At 36.8% G+C, this 13021-nt stretch overlaps 1 protein-coding gene across 3 annotated transcripts in view; it reads right to left on the reverse strand.

The window, feature by feature from the left end:
- Positions 1–12426, reverse strand: part of LOC131796048 (E3 ubiquitin-protein ligase UBR4) — a 63868-nt gene extending 51442 nt beyond the window's left edge. For all 3 annotated transcript variants that reach the window (XM_066166162.1, XM_066166161.1, XM_066166160.1), the window contains exons 1-16: positions 12323–12426; positions 11532–11626; positions 10244–10347; positions 9596–9837; positions 8917–9117; positions 7899–8068; positions 7380–7525; positions 7106–7284; positions 6143–6386; positions 5492–5639; positions 4138–4310; positions 3331–3588; positions 2635–2875; positions 1431–1651; positions 874–1104; positions 6–251 (exon numbers count right to left, since the gene is read on the reverse strand). In XM_066166162.1, the coding sequence (XP_066022259.1) occupies positions 6–251; positions 874–1104; positions 1431–1651; positions 2635–2875; positions 3331–3588; positions 4138–4310; positions 5492–5639; positions 6143–6386; positions 7106–7284; positions 7380–7525; positions 7899–8068; positions 8917–9117; positions 9596–9837; positions 10244–10347; positions 11532–11626; positions 12323–12420 (2997 nt within the window). In that variant the 5' untranslated portion in view covers positions 12421–12426. The remainder of the gene's footprint in view (positions 1–5; positions 252–873; positions 1105–1430; positions 1652–2634; positions 2876–3330; positions 3589–4137; positions 4311–5491; positions 5640–6142; positions 6387–7105; positions 7285–7379; positions 7526–7898; positions 8069–8916; positions 9118–9595; positions 9838–10243; positions 10348–11531; positions 11627–12322) is intronic.
- Positions 12427–13021: the final 595 nt, after the last annotated feature.

Below are 13021 nucleotides of genomic sequence, written 5' to 3' on the forward strand. Positions count from 1 at the left end.
CTTACAGTTACTTGAAGATGCTGTCTCTCAAGATCTTGAAGAAGTTTCTGAAAAAAATCAACTGATGGTGGTAGACAGTCTAGTATCCGCCATGCAAGGTTGAAGCTGTGCTTCACAACTGCACCATCAACTGGCCCTGAATGATAACTATCTCCTGGGTGAGATCCCACCATCAGAAACTTGATCATTGCTGAATAAAAATCCTTGTAGTTTTGACCATCTCCAGACAAACTTAAAAGTGTAGAGCAAGCCTGAAATTTTTAAATCAACCAAATGCTATTATATTAGTCATAGAAAATATAAACAAAAATTCCATCATGGCAATACATCCTTTAACTCCCAAAATCTGATTGTTAATTCTCCTTTCTGGCTGCTACACATTTCCTTGTAAATTAGTTATGTGAATATGGTGTTACATCACGATAACAGCTTCTAACTGATAAGTTTGAGTAGTTTCATGACCTGTTTGTTGGATGATGTTTAGATATTACAGGGAGAAGTTACATGTTAATCACTTTTGGGAGGTAAAGGGTTCAGACTTGCTAGCCTTCTGTCCTTACTGGCAAAGTTTATCCTGGTTTTATCACTGGCATGAAGCAATTAGTTTTGACTCCCATCCTACAGTAGATGGGATGTGGGTCACCACAGGTAACATCCTGAGTGAAATTTATCATGTCTCTGCAACAGTTTGCCAGAACCCATTTATTCTCCAGGGTGAACAGAGTAACTGTGAGAGTAGGGTGTCATGCCCAGGAACACAACATAATAACTCAATCAAAGTGCAATTGCCAATCCGTTCATTCAGAGGGATACAAACAAAGCCCTGCACCACTGCTAAATAGGGAGATTACTAACAACAGGTCAGCAACACACCTCTTTATCCATGTCATTCCCTACAAGAACAGATCTTATCTCATAAAATCTGGGCGTCAAACTGTGAGACTTGGGTAACTTGAGCTCATCAGCCAGTAAAGGAACTTTCAAAGAGTCTTCTTCAGAGTTATTAGCAGCATAATACAAAGGTTCAAAGGAATCTGCACAGCCTTGGTCCTCCATAAATCTTGAGTTGGCTGAGGCACAGCTTTGGAATAGGTTATGCTGCACCTAATGTGAATGATAATCCAATACTAATAACTAATACACATAGCTGGCTAATGTCATGTGACTAATTGAAACTACACATCTACTTAAATTGCAATTCTCTTAGGCATAAAAAAATTTTAAAAATTTGTGATATAAATTTTTGTTATGGCTTTTCTTTGAATTAGAATCTGTTACATTTGAATCTCAAGAAACTGAAAAACAATGCAATTCAAGGCCCTGGAACTTACCACAGATATCATATGCAACTTTTAAAAAAGGGCAGTCTGTACACATAAGCTTTACATTTCAATTTAGAGCGTATACACTAATTATTGTGTATCACAGACCTGTTTAAATAGATCTTCTGGTGGTGCTGACAAATGGTGAAGAAAGTAATCCAACAGCAATAAGAGACGACCCAGTGCCAAGGGAGGAGAATGCAATATTGACAATGAGTTGGCAATGGTTATAAGCACACTGACACAATAAGTGATGAGTGATTTACGCTGATTCAGAGAAAAGTTGTGGAAAATGAACAGCAGAAGTTGGAGATGTTCCACATTGAGATCTGAAAGAAAATATGAAATATTTGCTTAGACTTACAATAACTATCTGTGCTGACAGCTACAGGTTGGTAGATTCTTTCAGTTTCCCTGTTGCACAATACCCTCTATTTTCTTTGTAGGTACTCATTCATTGAAAACATGGTGCCTGGAGTAAGGATTTATGCCTGGGTTGGAATCTTCCAGCAATGACCATGGTATTCTTTTTTGGATAAAGCTAGCCTTAGCCACCCCCCCCCCTTCAATTTGTTACTTTTACTGACATTAATTTTATACTAGCTCAAGATAAAAATCTTAATGAGCATTTTGAGCCTCCAATAGAATTCCTGTGCTGCAAGAAGGTAAGACTTATTGACCAATAGCTGGAATGAGCAAAAAAGGTAAAAATAGCAAGAATTGGCTCTATGCATACATATACAGCAAAAGGAAGACTAGATGTGGTCCTTAGAGTTCAACAGAAACATCTCAAATGGTTTTCTCACTGTGTCCACAAGGAAAACAGTTTTCTGTAAAGTAAATTACACCTCCTTATGACTAAAACTTGTAACTAAAGAAGACAGATGGAAATGACTGAAAAAACCAACTAGAGTTGACGCAATGCAATTATCATGAACTGCAATGAATAAATCCAGTAACAACCAATGATTGAACCAGTGAAATCTGCCACATTATGCTGTGAGTACTACACTGTATATATCCTGTATGTAGAATACACATTGTAGAACAAATCTGATTGTGCAGAAGTACAATGAATTAACCCTTTAACTCCCAGAATCTGATTGTTAATCCTCCCCTCTAGCTGCTAATCATTTCCTTGTTAATAAGTTGCGAGAATTTGGTGTTAGGTCAAGATGACAACTTCTACCTGATACATTTGAGTATTCTCATTACCTGTTTGCTGGAAAGTGTATGGATGTTGTTGGGAGAAGTTACATGTGAATCACTTTTGGGAGTAATTTAAGCAGCATATAACTCAAACATACTGTACCTGGAATGGTAAGTGGAGTAAAATCCTCACTTGTGAGACAGTAATCTTTAAGAGTGTCAATCAACCTTTTCCAAACATTAATGCATTCTTCAATATCCATCCCAGTACTAGAAATTTGCAAGGCCTTCTGCTGTCGAGCCAGTAACACCCTAGCAAGGATACCCAGACAACGTTGACTCACTTTTAATGGCCATGGTCCATGACCTAGAGGTGCCAAACCCAGATGACTGAGGAAAACATCCTGATAGAGAAAAGAATATGTTGCTAAAAATCAACCTGTGAACTTTTCATTGACCTTGGTAAGCAAGAACTTCAATCTGAGACTACCACAGTCAACAAACACTATTTGAATGGCCAATTTTAAAGCTTTATCCAAACTAAGCTGTGAAGGACAAAAAGAAGTTGAAATAAACCCAATATTTTCAGCAACCAATTCAAGAGGTTTACAACAATTTCTACACACAACATCTTCTACACCTTCTGTCTACTTGAGTTGAACAGGCAAAAATGTTCTGCCAGATCACACAGGACAATTCCAGTTCCATTGATTTAAAATTACTTGACTATGTATGACTGGCAATAAATCATTTACTGATTGGTCATTTTCAGTAACCAGCCCTTGGACTATGTGACTCATCATACCTGAAAAACATAACATGTACACCATAAATAAACTTGGCCTTTGTCTCAACTTGCCTGTTGATGCTGTGTCAGCAAGTCTGATACAAGAAGCAGGTGGACCACCTGATCAACAGCACTGCAAAGCTTGTCCATGTCAACATAACTTGGCATGCTGATCACAGCAAGTTGATCCAGATCCTTGACAACTCCCACAAGCCCAACGATGTGTGTCTCAGTAAAGGAATGGCTAACATACTCTGTCATTTCTGGTATTGAGCTGCTCAATAAGTGTTTGGATAAGAACTGGAGGGTGCATGTTGCTAAGTAGATGTACTGCCAAGAAAAAAAGTTCAACATGAAGTACAAATTCAGATGTAATTAAAGAGAAGTCTCAGCAAGGTATTCTTCACAGTATGTTTAGTAAAAAAAGTCATTTATACTGTACAAGCAGTTTGTGACTGTATTTTGCAGTAAGATAGATAGAACTTAGAATCTGTAAACTGTATATATAATATATATATATATATCTATATATATATATATATATATATATATATATATACAGTTTACAGATTCTAAGTTCTATCAATCTTACTGCAAAATACAGTCACAAACTGCTTGTACAGTATATAAATTATATATATACACATTTAGCAGTTGTGTAGCCATTGTTTTCGAGTGCTTTCCTAATGAGGACCTAACCAGTGTTCACTGTGGCCCAGAATAATGGATGGGGGACTAGGTTGCACAGACCTCCCAGTCATAGGTAGCTTTCTGAAAGGGGGGCTAGCTGGACACAGCTTAAGCCCCTTGTTCCCCTGGGCACCCACCCTTAATTTAAGCAAGGATTCTAGTAAATGTTTTGTATTAGATCACACACACCTCCTCAGGTGCCATCTGGAATGACCGTCCAGAGGGTGTGGTCTCTGTCCCACTATCTCCAACATCTCCACTTTCTGATTTCTTTCTTGTTGGGGGTTGTGGGCTGGCAGATAGAATTGCTGGTGTTGATGATAATGTGTCTTGAAACCACTGACCAAGCAATGATTCTTCATCTAGGTTACAGATTGAACAAATATTATGATATCAGAAATTTTCTTGCTTAAAGTTACCAAGTAAAGGGCCATGCAAGATAATGTTCAAAGTTTCACACCTGGTTATTGATATTAAAACAGTTATTAGAGTCCAGGCTGAATTCCTAAGTCACCAGCTAGGCTAAAATTTCACAAACAAACAAATTGCAAAGTTTGTCCCAATAATATGACCCCTTGCTAAATGGAGCCAGCCAGCCAGAACTGCATTGTTAACTGGCTGATTTAAACCCACTTTTGCTTGATTTACCAGTGACATTTCTACTTAAGACCACCATAACCCAGACAAACATAAATGTAATCTACATTACATTTGCAACATGATAACAATCCATCCATTAAACATCTTAAGGATGAGAGTTAAACAAATATTTGACTGGTGATAATTGTAACTTAACCCTTTAACTCTCGTGAGTGGTTAAGACAGAATTTCTCCTTACTACAAAATCTATACAAAATCATGTTGACAAGTGACAAGAATAAAGAAAATTATCCATTGTGGGATTACTATTTGATAACAAATTAGGATTACATTAATAACTGAGTGAAGAAAGATGCTAAATTTGGGCTCACTTGTTGAAAAAGATAGTTGTTTAAACTTTGTTTCCCCACACACATGAGTCTTGTATATATTTATACAATATATTTCTTTGCTTTGATAAGATTTTCCCATAGTTTACAAGTTTACATCAACAAAAGCAGGTACCAGTATAAATTTCAAAAGTAAAATGTACAAAGAACACATAATCATCCAGGTGTTCTTGATCAATGCTAATAATTGAGATTAGTACTAAACTAAAACAGTGGATTGCAATGAGGGTGCACTCCAATTGGCTACCCAAACTCTAAATATCCTTTCCCATTCACCATCAAGCAATGTGTCTGGGATTTTAGCCTGTAAAAATGTAATTGTTGCAGGAATAAATGAGTTAAAGACCCATAGTACTCTATAATCTCACTTTTTCAGTATAAACTAAACAACTATTAACCTCAGTGTCAGTGGCATGCTGTGGATATTTACCTTGTGGCTTCATGGCTTGGTAAATATCCACCACTTGCCTCTTCCACTTTGGTGAATGTTTGTTAACTTTTGTTAATGTAAATAACAATGTTAGCATTTCCCACAAGAGATGAAAGTACAGTACCTTCACTGCTCCCATCAGAGTAAGAGATATATTCACTGTCTCCTTCATCTGATGATGTAGCTGGAGATTTTGAGCTGTCTGATTTGGCTGAGCTTGGTCGTGAGGATGCCTGACCTGCTGATACTGTTGGAGTGATCATGGCAGTTGCCTGTTGATGTTTAACAATCAAGATGTAAGGTTAAAAACAAAAAAATATAAACTGATCAGAACTAAAAACAAAAACAACCTCTTAAACAATTCATTCATCTCCATCATTTTCATAATCTTTGAGATATTCAACTCACATAATAAATTATTTAACCACACATGATACCCATAAGTATACACAATTTTACAACAGAAGGCACCAAAGGCAGGGGCTCATACAGGGTATGGTATAAGTCAAGCAGAAGGTAAGATGTGCTGCTAGTTATTTAACCTTTAAATCCCTTAAAGAGTAATTGGCTTCTAGTTTCTTCTTACAGTATCACCATTGAATAAAATATAAAGGTCATGAGAATGAAGGAAATAATCACCAATTTAAGAATTAAGTCCCTGACTGTCAAACAAATTCTCCTTGTCAGCACCAGAGGAAATGCATAGAGAACAGAGTGGAGAATATGCCTACCGATGGTTGGGGGGTATAGGGTTAAGTGGATTGGTGTGCCTTACCATTTTGTACAAGGTAGAGAACTGTGCAAACAGGTAATTCAACAGAGGCAATTCATCCATCAGCTTTGTCACTCTCTTCCATGCAGAGCAGCGCGAATTGACGGAGAAGTCAGACCCAACTGAAGAATGTCTATCTTCAAGGTCTGTCAGTAATCCTTCCACTTGCAGCTCTTCCAAAAGTGAAGACAGGAGAGTGATTCCACGTGAGGCAAGCACAACCACCAGTGTGTTCACTCCTTGTAGCCTTTAATGCAAATGAACAAAATTACAATGAAAATTTGCATATGAAGACTTAAAAAACACTTACCTCCCTTTCTACTCAAGTGATTTTGTAAATTATAAACAATGCTGAGTAGAATGAACAAGTCATATAAATTATGTTCAACATTCCCCCTTCAAGACAGCCCCTGAGGCTTTGGTTTATTCAAATAAATTCCTGCCCCCTCACCCTCCCCCCATGCAACAAAAAATGTCTTCAAATGCCCCATCCAATTTGTTTGAAAAAAGCAAAATCAGCCACCATGGCTTTCTACATATTGACCAAGCTTTAAAACCTAAACCTTTTCTTCTGAGCCATTCTCTTGCCAAAGTAAACTATTTGCCTTAAAAACCTCCATATCTAAAGATATTATAAAAGCACTTTAGTTCCACTGGAAAGAATTGTTCAAATTCCCCACCCCCTAGGCATGGACAATGGTCAAATACCCATGGGTTGTCCAGGGGGGATATTGAAGCTTCAAATTGATCAGCATATTACAAAAGAATCAAACAAGTTTGTTTTTTACCAGGGTTGTCAAAAAGATTCTGCACCAATTGCTACCTTATTTAGACAACCCTGTGTCCTTCAACACTGAGTTATGCTCAAAACCAATAACACCAATCATCTCTCCTTCAATCAAAAGAGTGCTTGTCTAATGAGTATTTATATTAACATAACCATTATAATTTCAAATGGACACCAACCATTTAAATTTAGAAGCAGCACTCTCCTTGGATGTACCATCCTCAGCAATAAGTCCCAAAACAGGAAGAAGGCTTTGAATAATCCTGTGTGCCGCTAGCATGTGAACATTCTGCAATACCTGACCTCCAGCCCGAGATGAGGATTGTATTACTCCGCATATCACATCAAACACATTGATCTACCAAGATATGATAAACAAAAACTTACTACAAATCTGATCTCCAATATGGCAGTAACCTGTACTACAAGGCAGAAACACCCAAGTGTACTTACACAATTTTCTACAATGGTTTGGGCACATTTTTCAAGGCTTTCTTCTTCACCAGACATTTTGCTGACAGATTTTGCTCCAGAAGCTTTTGACAAGGAAGACCTTCCCAGTGTTTTAACTGAGAGTGGTCGACTCAAACCTGTTGTTCCTAAATGAAAATAAAAGGATACTAACATGAGGAACAGGGTATTTCACAGTGTGCATTGTGATGCCCATTGTCTGGGCCCAAATTCTGTGTTCTGATTGGCCTCAAGATTTCCTTCTTTGTTCCTGCAAAAAATGCTTCAACTCTGCTCACAAAGTACCCAGCTTCTGCACAACTAACTTTTCATGAGGAAAAAGTTTCCAGCTGTCTCAGAACAATGAAGGCCCAAATAAGAGTTAATAATTTATACACTGTACCTCCTAGAGGATTTTATGAGTGTTGTATATTCATTTCAAGAAAGCCAAATTCTTTGCTGCTGTTTTTGTGCATCAGCCCTTAATTATGTACCAGTAACAGGTGTTTCAATTTCACCCACCTGCAGCTCCTACTATATTGAAGTTTCCTGTAGCAATTGTCAGAGCCACATCCAAGCATCCTAATGCCAGCTGACAGACTTTCTCCACTCTAGCTGCTGAGAGAGGTTCCAGTATTGGGATGGAAATTATGCTGGACACAACCAACAGCTCTGAGGACAGACTCTGAATACTGCAACAAGAACTTCACAAGTAAGTTTTAAACACGTATAAAAAACAATGATGGGTAATTATCATCATCATGATCTTCATCCAGAAAGGAAGGAGTTTAAAGTTATAAGCTTGTTTGGTCCTGCATCTGATCCCTAAAAACTTCGCTATAGATAAATTACTTGGAATTTCAAGTTCTTAGTACATTGCTTTAAAGACATCTAAAGAAACATGCAGAAGTTCAAATAATGATATAAAAAGGAGTGGTGTGAATTAAAAAAAATACCATACTGGTAGTTTTAACAATTTTAAACAAGTTGGAGTAATGTAAAGTGGTTTAAAACTCTAGCCCTACCCAGGGAAGGAGACAATGACAGAGCACTTACAGTATAATATTAAATGAAATTAAGTTAAAGTCATAAACACAGGTTACCAGTCTGGGCCAGATTGTTCAAAGCTGGGTTAAGATAACCCAGAGTTCGTATGAAATCTGATTTCAAATCTGAGAGCTTTAAAAAGAAAATTCTGCATAATTATTTTTTCCACAACTTGATGATTGGATGCTCTTAAAAGAATTGAGAAAATTGTCTGAAAAAGGTAAATGAACAAAGGAGAAAGTTTCTAAAGAAACTGTGGTGCTGCTTCAGTGAGAGAGTAAAACAGGGTAAATTACAAAAAGGCTTTTGAATTAAGGAATAAAGAAACCTGGATTAAAATTTAACCTTGGGTTAGCACTAATCTGCCTTTGAACAACTGGGCCCTGGTGACTTTTGCTGAAAATTAAAATATGTAGCAGCCAAAAAATTTTTTGCATTCCTCATGCAAACTAAAATTGTTTGCAACTTGGAGTGCTGTAAGTTCAGGACGCACCTTGAGGATGTTAAACTAATCAAAGTTCCAGATGATTCTGGTTTAGATGCAATCTTTGAAAATTCAGGCAAGGAAAGACACAGGTCTAACAGAACTCTTCCACCTCCAAGCTGTCTCAGGGCTGCCACATTGCAGTTAGAAAAGAAGCTCTTGACATCAGTGCTACTTAGATCAGAGGACAAACTCTTCTCATTTTCTGCCCTGCACAAACAATGGAACATAATTCTGTATTTTTAAAACACCATAATGCACTCTTCATTTGAATTGGTACAATAACCATCAAAGAGAAAGGCCTTAAGGTGGCTCACTAAATTTTCAGTCAGAAGAGCACTAATCATGGAACATGGAAACCAGTTTCATTACCTCTAACATGTCTGCCTAGCTTGAAATACAGTAGGGTTGTACTGTAAAAACTCTACCTTCTGCTCAATATAAGATCTTATAGCTATACATGCACCTACCCCTGTCAATGTCAGGTTACATCCAATGCACTACATACTAATTGAGTGCAATTTTTGGCACCCCATTCTCAGAAGTAATGCTACAAACTCAAGACAAATGGTCACTTAAATGCTAATCATTATAAATTGTATTCAATTTTACTTACCAAATCCCTCATATACCTGTATGTATCAAATTGATTCATCTAAGCCTATGTAATAGTTGGAAAGTAAAATACCTGTTCTTGTCTTTGATGAGGCTTGGATGACCTTCTCCTGTCTCAGTAAATGCTGTTTGAAGCCTTTGAAAAAAGTCTTCACCCTGACTAAGGGACATATCCTTCTGTTTTTCTGTTGCACTGCCAGTATCCTTCAACACATTGGCTGACTTCAAGATTGCTGTCAGAGTGACAATTTCTGTTCTCTTTAGACAACCATGTCCCTTACAAAGGCCTTCAATGATGGATACTAAATAATGTTTCTAAATAATGATAAAAATATATGTACATTTAGTACATAGTTGATTGAGACTGAGTGTCAATCATGTAACACTGTTTATTTTCCTCCCTTGGTAAATTGTTAAAAAGAGTTTTGATTATAAATGTTATTAGCAAAGGGTTTGTACATGAGATCAAAATGATATATATCCCATGATATAGCTGCTCTGAGGGGAAACATTTTGAACTCTTATCCGATCTACAAAGCATGTTTTTTTTTTTTTTTTTAAGTTTTTAACCTTTCACCTTAAATGTATTGCACATCAATCATTAGTGCAAACATTTTTGCAGTTCATACATGTATATTCATTTTGCTCTCTCTAATTAGAGGAATCGCAATATCATCTACAATATTTAAAAAACAGTGTTTGCAATTCTCTTCAACTGCACCTTCACAGAGGGTTGATTTGTTTCCCTTTTTCTCTCCAATTCCAAAAGAGAAAATTTCAAGAGTACTTTACATGCTTTGATGATTATTTGCAAGTTGGCACCACCTGTGGCATTCAAAACAAACATACTAATGAATAACAATAAGTAATGAAGAATTTCTATAGCACCATGTCTATTGGCTCAGGGTACTTTACAATAGTTTATAGGAGACTTTAGCCAGACTGCATTGAGCAGTTTATAATTTTTGAAGAAAAATTTTGCAGATGTCCCCATTTTCAGAATTAAGGCCAGACCACAACCTCAGAAGCTACATTCCATTCTCTTTGCAATAAGTGGGAGGTTCTTTTTGTATCCCCTGCTAACCAGTGCAGAGAAGATGCAAGAGATGGGGCCTACTGCTTCTCAGCCATATCCAAGAAGACTAGAATATCTAACCGTTTGCAAAAGTCAATACAAAGGTAGCACATTCTCATCAGTTATTTTAAGAACCTATTTTAAGACCATGGCTTGAACCCTCAACCTTTTACCTTTCACTCCCGAGATCTCATCAGTAATTCTCTCTACTATCTACCATACAATTCATATGATGTTAGTTTGGAGAATTTGGTATTGGATCAACTAAAAATCCCCTTATAGTTATTTTTCTTTATCTCCATTAGTTGTCTGCTTGATATTGCATTGACACTATAAGGAGAAATTCTCTCTTGGTAACTCATGGGAGTATAAGGGTTAAATTACTTTTATTTATGTATGTATCAAGACTATTGAAAAATAGATTGCTTCTATTTCATTTTCCATTTGCATACATTTGTACTTGCACAGGTGTAATTGTTTATAATATTAAAGAAAGCTAAAAGTAGACGTGCATGCATTAATTCTCAAAGGAAAGTATTAAGAAATCGATGCTTAGCTGCTCAACTTGCTGACATTGAACTTTTCCTTGAAAAATACAATTTTCTGCAAACAAGGAAGAAATTTATCTGCTACATGTATGAGTATGTTAGAAAGTGAAATTCTTGGTGTCACATGAGGCTCAGTGACATTCTGTGTATAGGGGGTCTTGAGGTTAATCACTTCTCAAGAGGCATAGAGTACACAAATTTTATCTACAGAGGATCATACACTGAGAGGTGTTTGGAGTAATACTTATCGATATCTAACCCTTTGATGATGACTTACTTATAAGTACAAGTACAATTCCACTGCAAAACTAATTCACACCAACTTCGTGAAGAAAATTACCACCTATAGTGTATAAGATGGAAGGAAAAGTTTTCATCATACTTACACTGTGTAACATTTAATCCAATGTAATGAGCAGACAGTGCCACAAAAGAATGAAAAAATCCTTCACGATCATCGTCTCCAAGTATGATATTTTCACTACAAATAATAATATGATCAAAGAAAGAAATTTCCAGGCAATGAAGAGGGTGTACAAAAGATTTCCTATAGCATTAAAGTGAAAGTTAAAGAATGGCCTTTCACATAGAGTTTCCTTAACATCCTCTATATAAAATCTAGCAACCATACATCGTATAAGCTTAGCTCTAGAGGATGATGTCCACAGAAAAGGACTTGAAAGAAGTAAAGCATTTAAATTATGACTGTATTATGGAATTGCTACCAATGCGATAAATTGCCCCATACTGCTACTGATAACTCAATAAAAATAATTTGTTTCCGTGCACGTCCTTAGAAAGTTATGCAGACTCAAACGTTTATTTGCAGAGTAAGCTTCCACCGTACATGTGTATGTCAAAAATAATAAACAATAACTTTAAATTTGAGATATTCCCTGCGAGTAAACATAATTGGAAATTTAGCAGGGAGTAAGATGGCTCGATCGCTCATATGAGAAGACCTGGAGATACAAGATTTTAAAACCTGTAGTTATAACGCGAGGGCAGTGTACTGTTTACGACTCAACAGATGTGTTATCATCACCTGAATGTAGCTACTACATATGCATGTATCAATTTCGATTTCATAGAGAATTGCCTGATCTTTTCTCGCAGAGACTAACCCAATAAGTGCTATTATCACGATGAATGTAAGATAAGTAGTTAACAAACTTACCTTTTAACAATCGCAGTGCACAAAGGAGCTATGTGCGACTTTGAAAACGAGGAAATTATGGCGAGAAGGTGTTCAACACCTTCATGCAACACAGCCATTTTGGCTGATATTTCCTTCCCGTGATTCACGATTCCGATTTACTTACCAGTCCCTTGCGATTTTTGGATAATCGTAAATATAATAATTCTGGAATGGTGAAATGTGGAATGCCGGAATAAGGCTTAGTATAATAAGCGAATCAACAAGTAATCCAAAACTTGAAGAAATGTTACTCTAATATAAAGCTCTGACAAGAAGTCGTCAATAATGGAAAATTTATGAGGCTGAAGCGTTCAAAAGCGATGCTCAACGGAGCGCAAACAAACGGAGAGCACTTGCGCTCCCTTAGAAACTGGAGCTCATGGGGATAGCCACGAGTTACTAAAGAATGATAACAGAAAGGCTTGAAATTTTCCTTTAAGTTTCGCATAATTTTCTCGCCATTAGAGCTTTATACGAGTAAGCAATGTGGCGAGTTAGTACGTTTTTTAATTGATAACTTCTGGCAACACACGGCAACATGCACCCAAATGCTTAATTTTAACATCTGGCCCCGATTGTTCAAAGGCTGGATAACGCTATCCACTGGATAAAACTCTATACGGTGGTTAACGCTATACGTTTTGCTATCTCTTTTTCGCCGGATTTATCAGTTGGATA

Source organism: Pocillopora verrucosa, chromosome 4 (assembly GCF_036669915.1).
Source record: "Pocillopora verrucosa isolate sample1 chromosome 4, ASM3666991v2, whole genome shotgun sequence".
NCBI classification, from domain to species: Eukaryota; Metazoa; Cnidaria; class Anthozoa; order Scleractinia; family Pocilloporidae; genus Pocillopora; species Pocillopora verrucosa.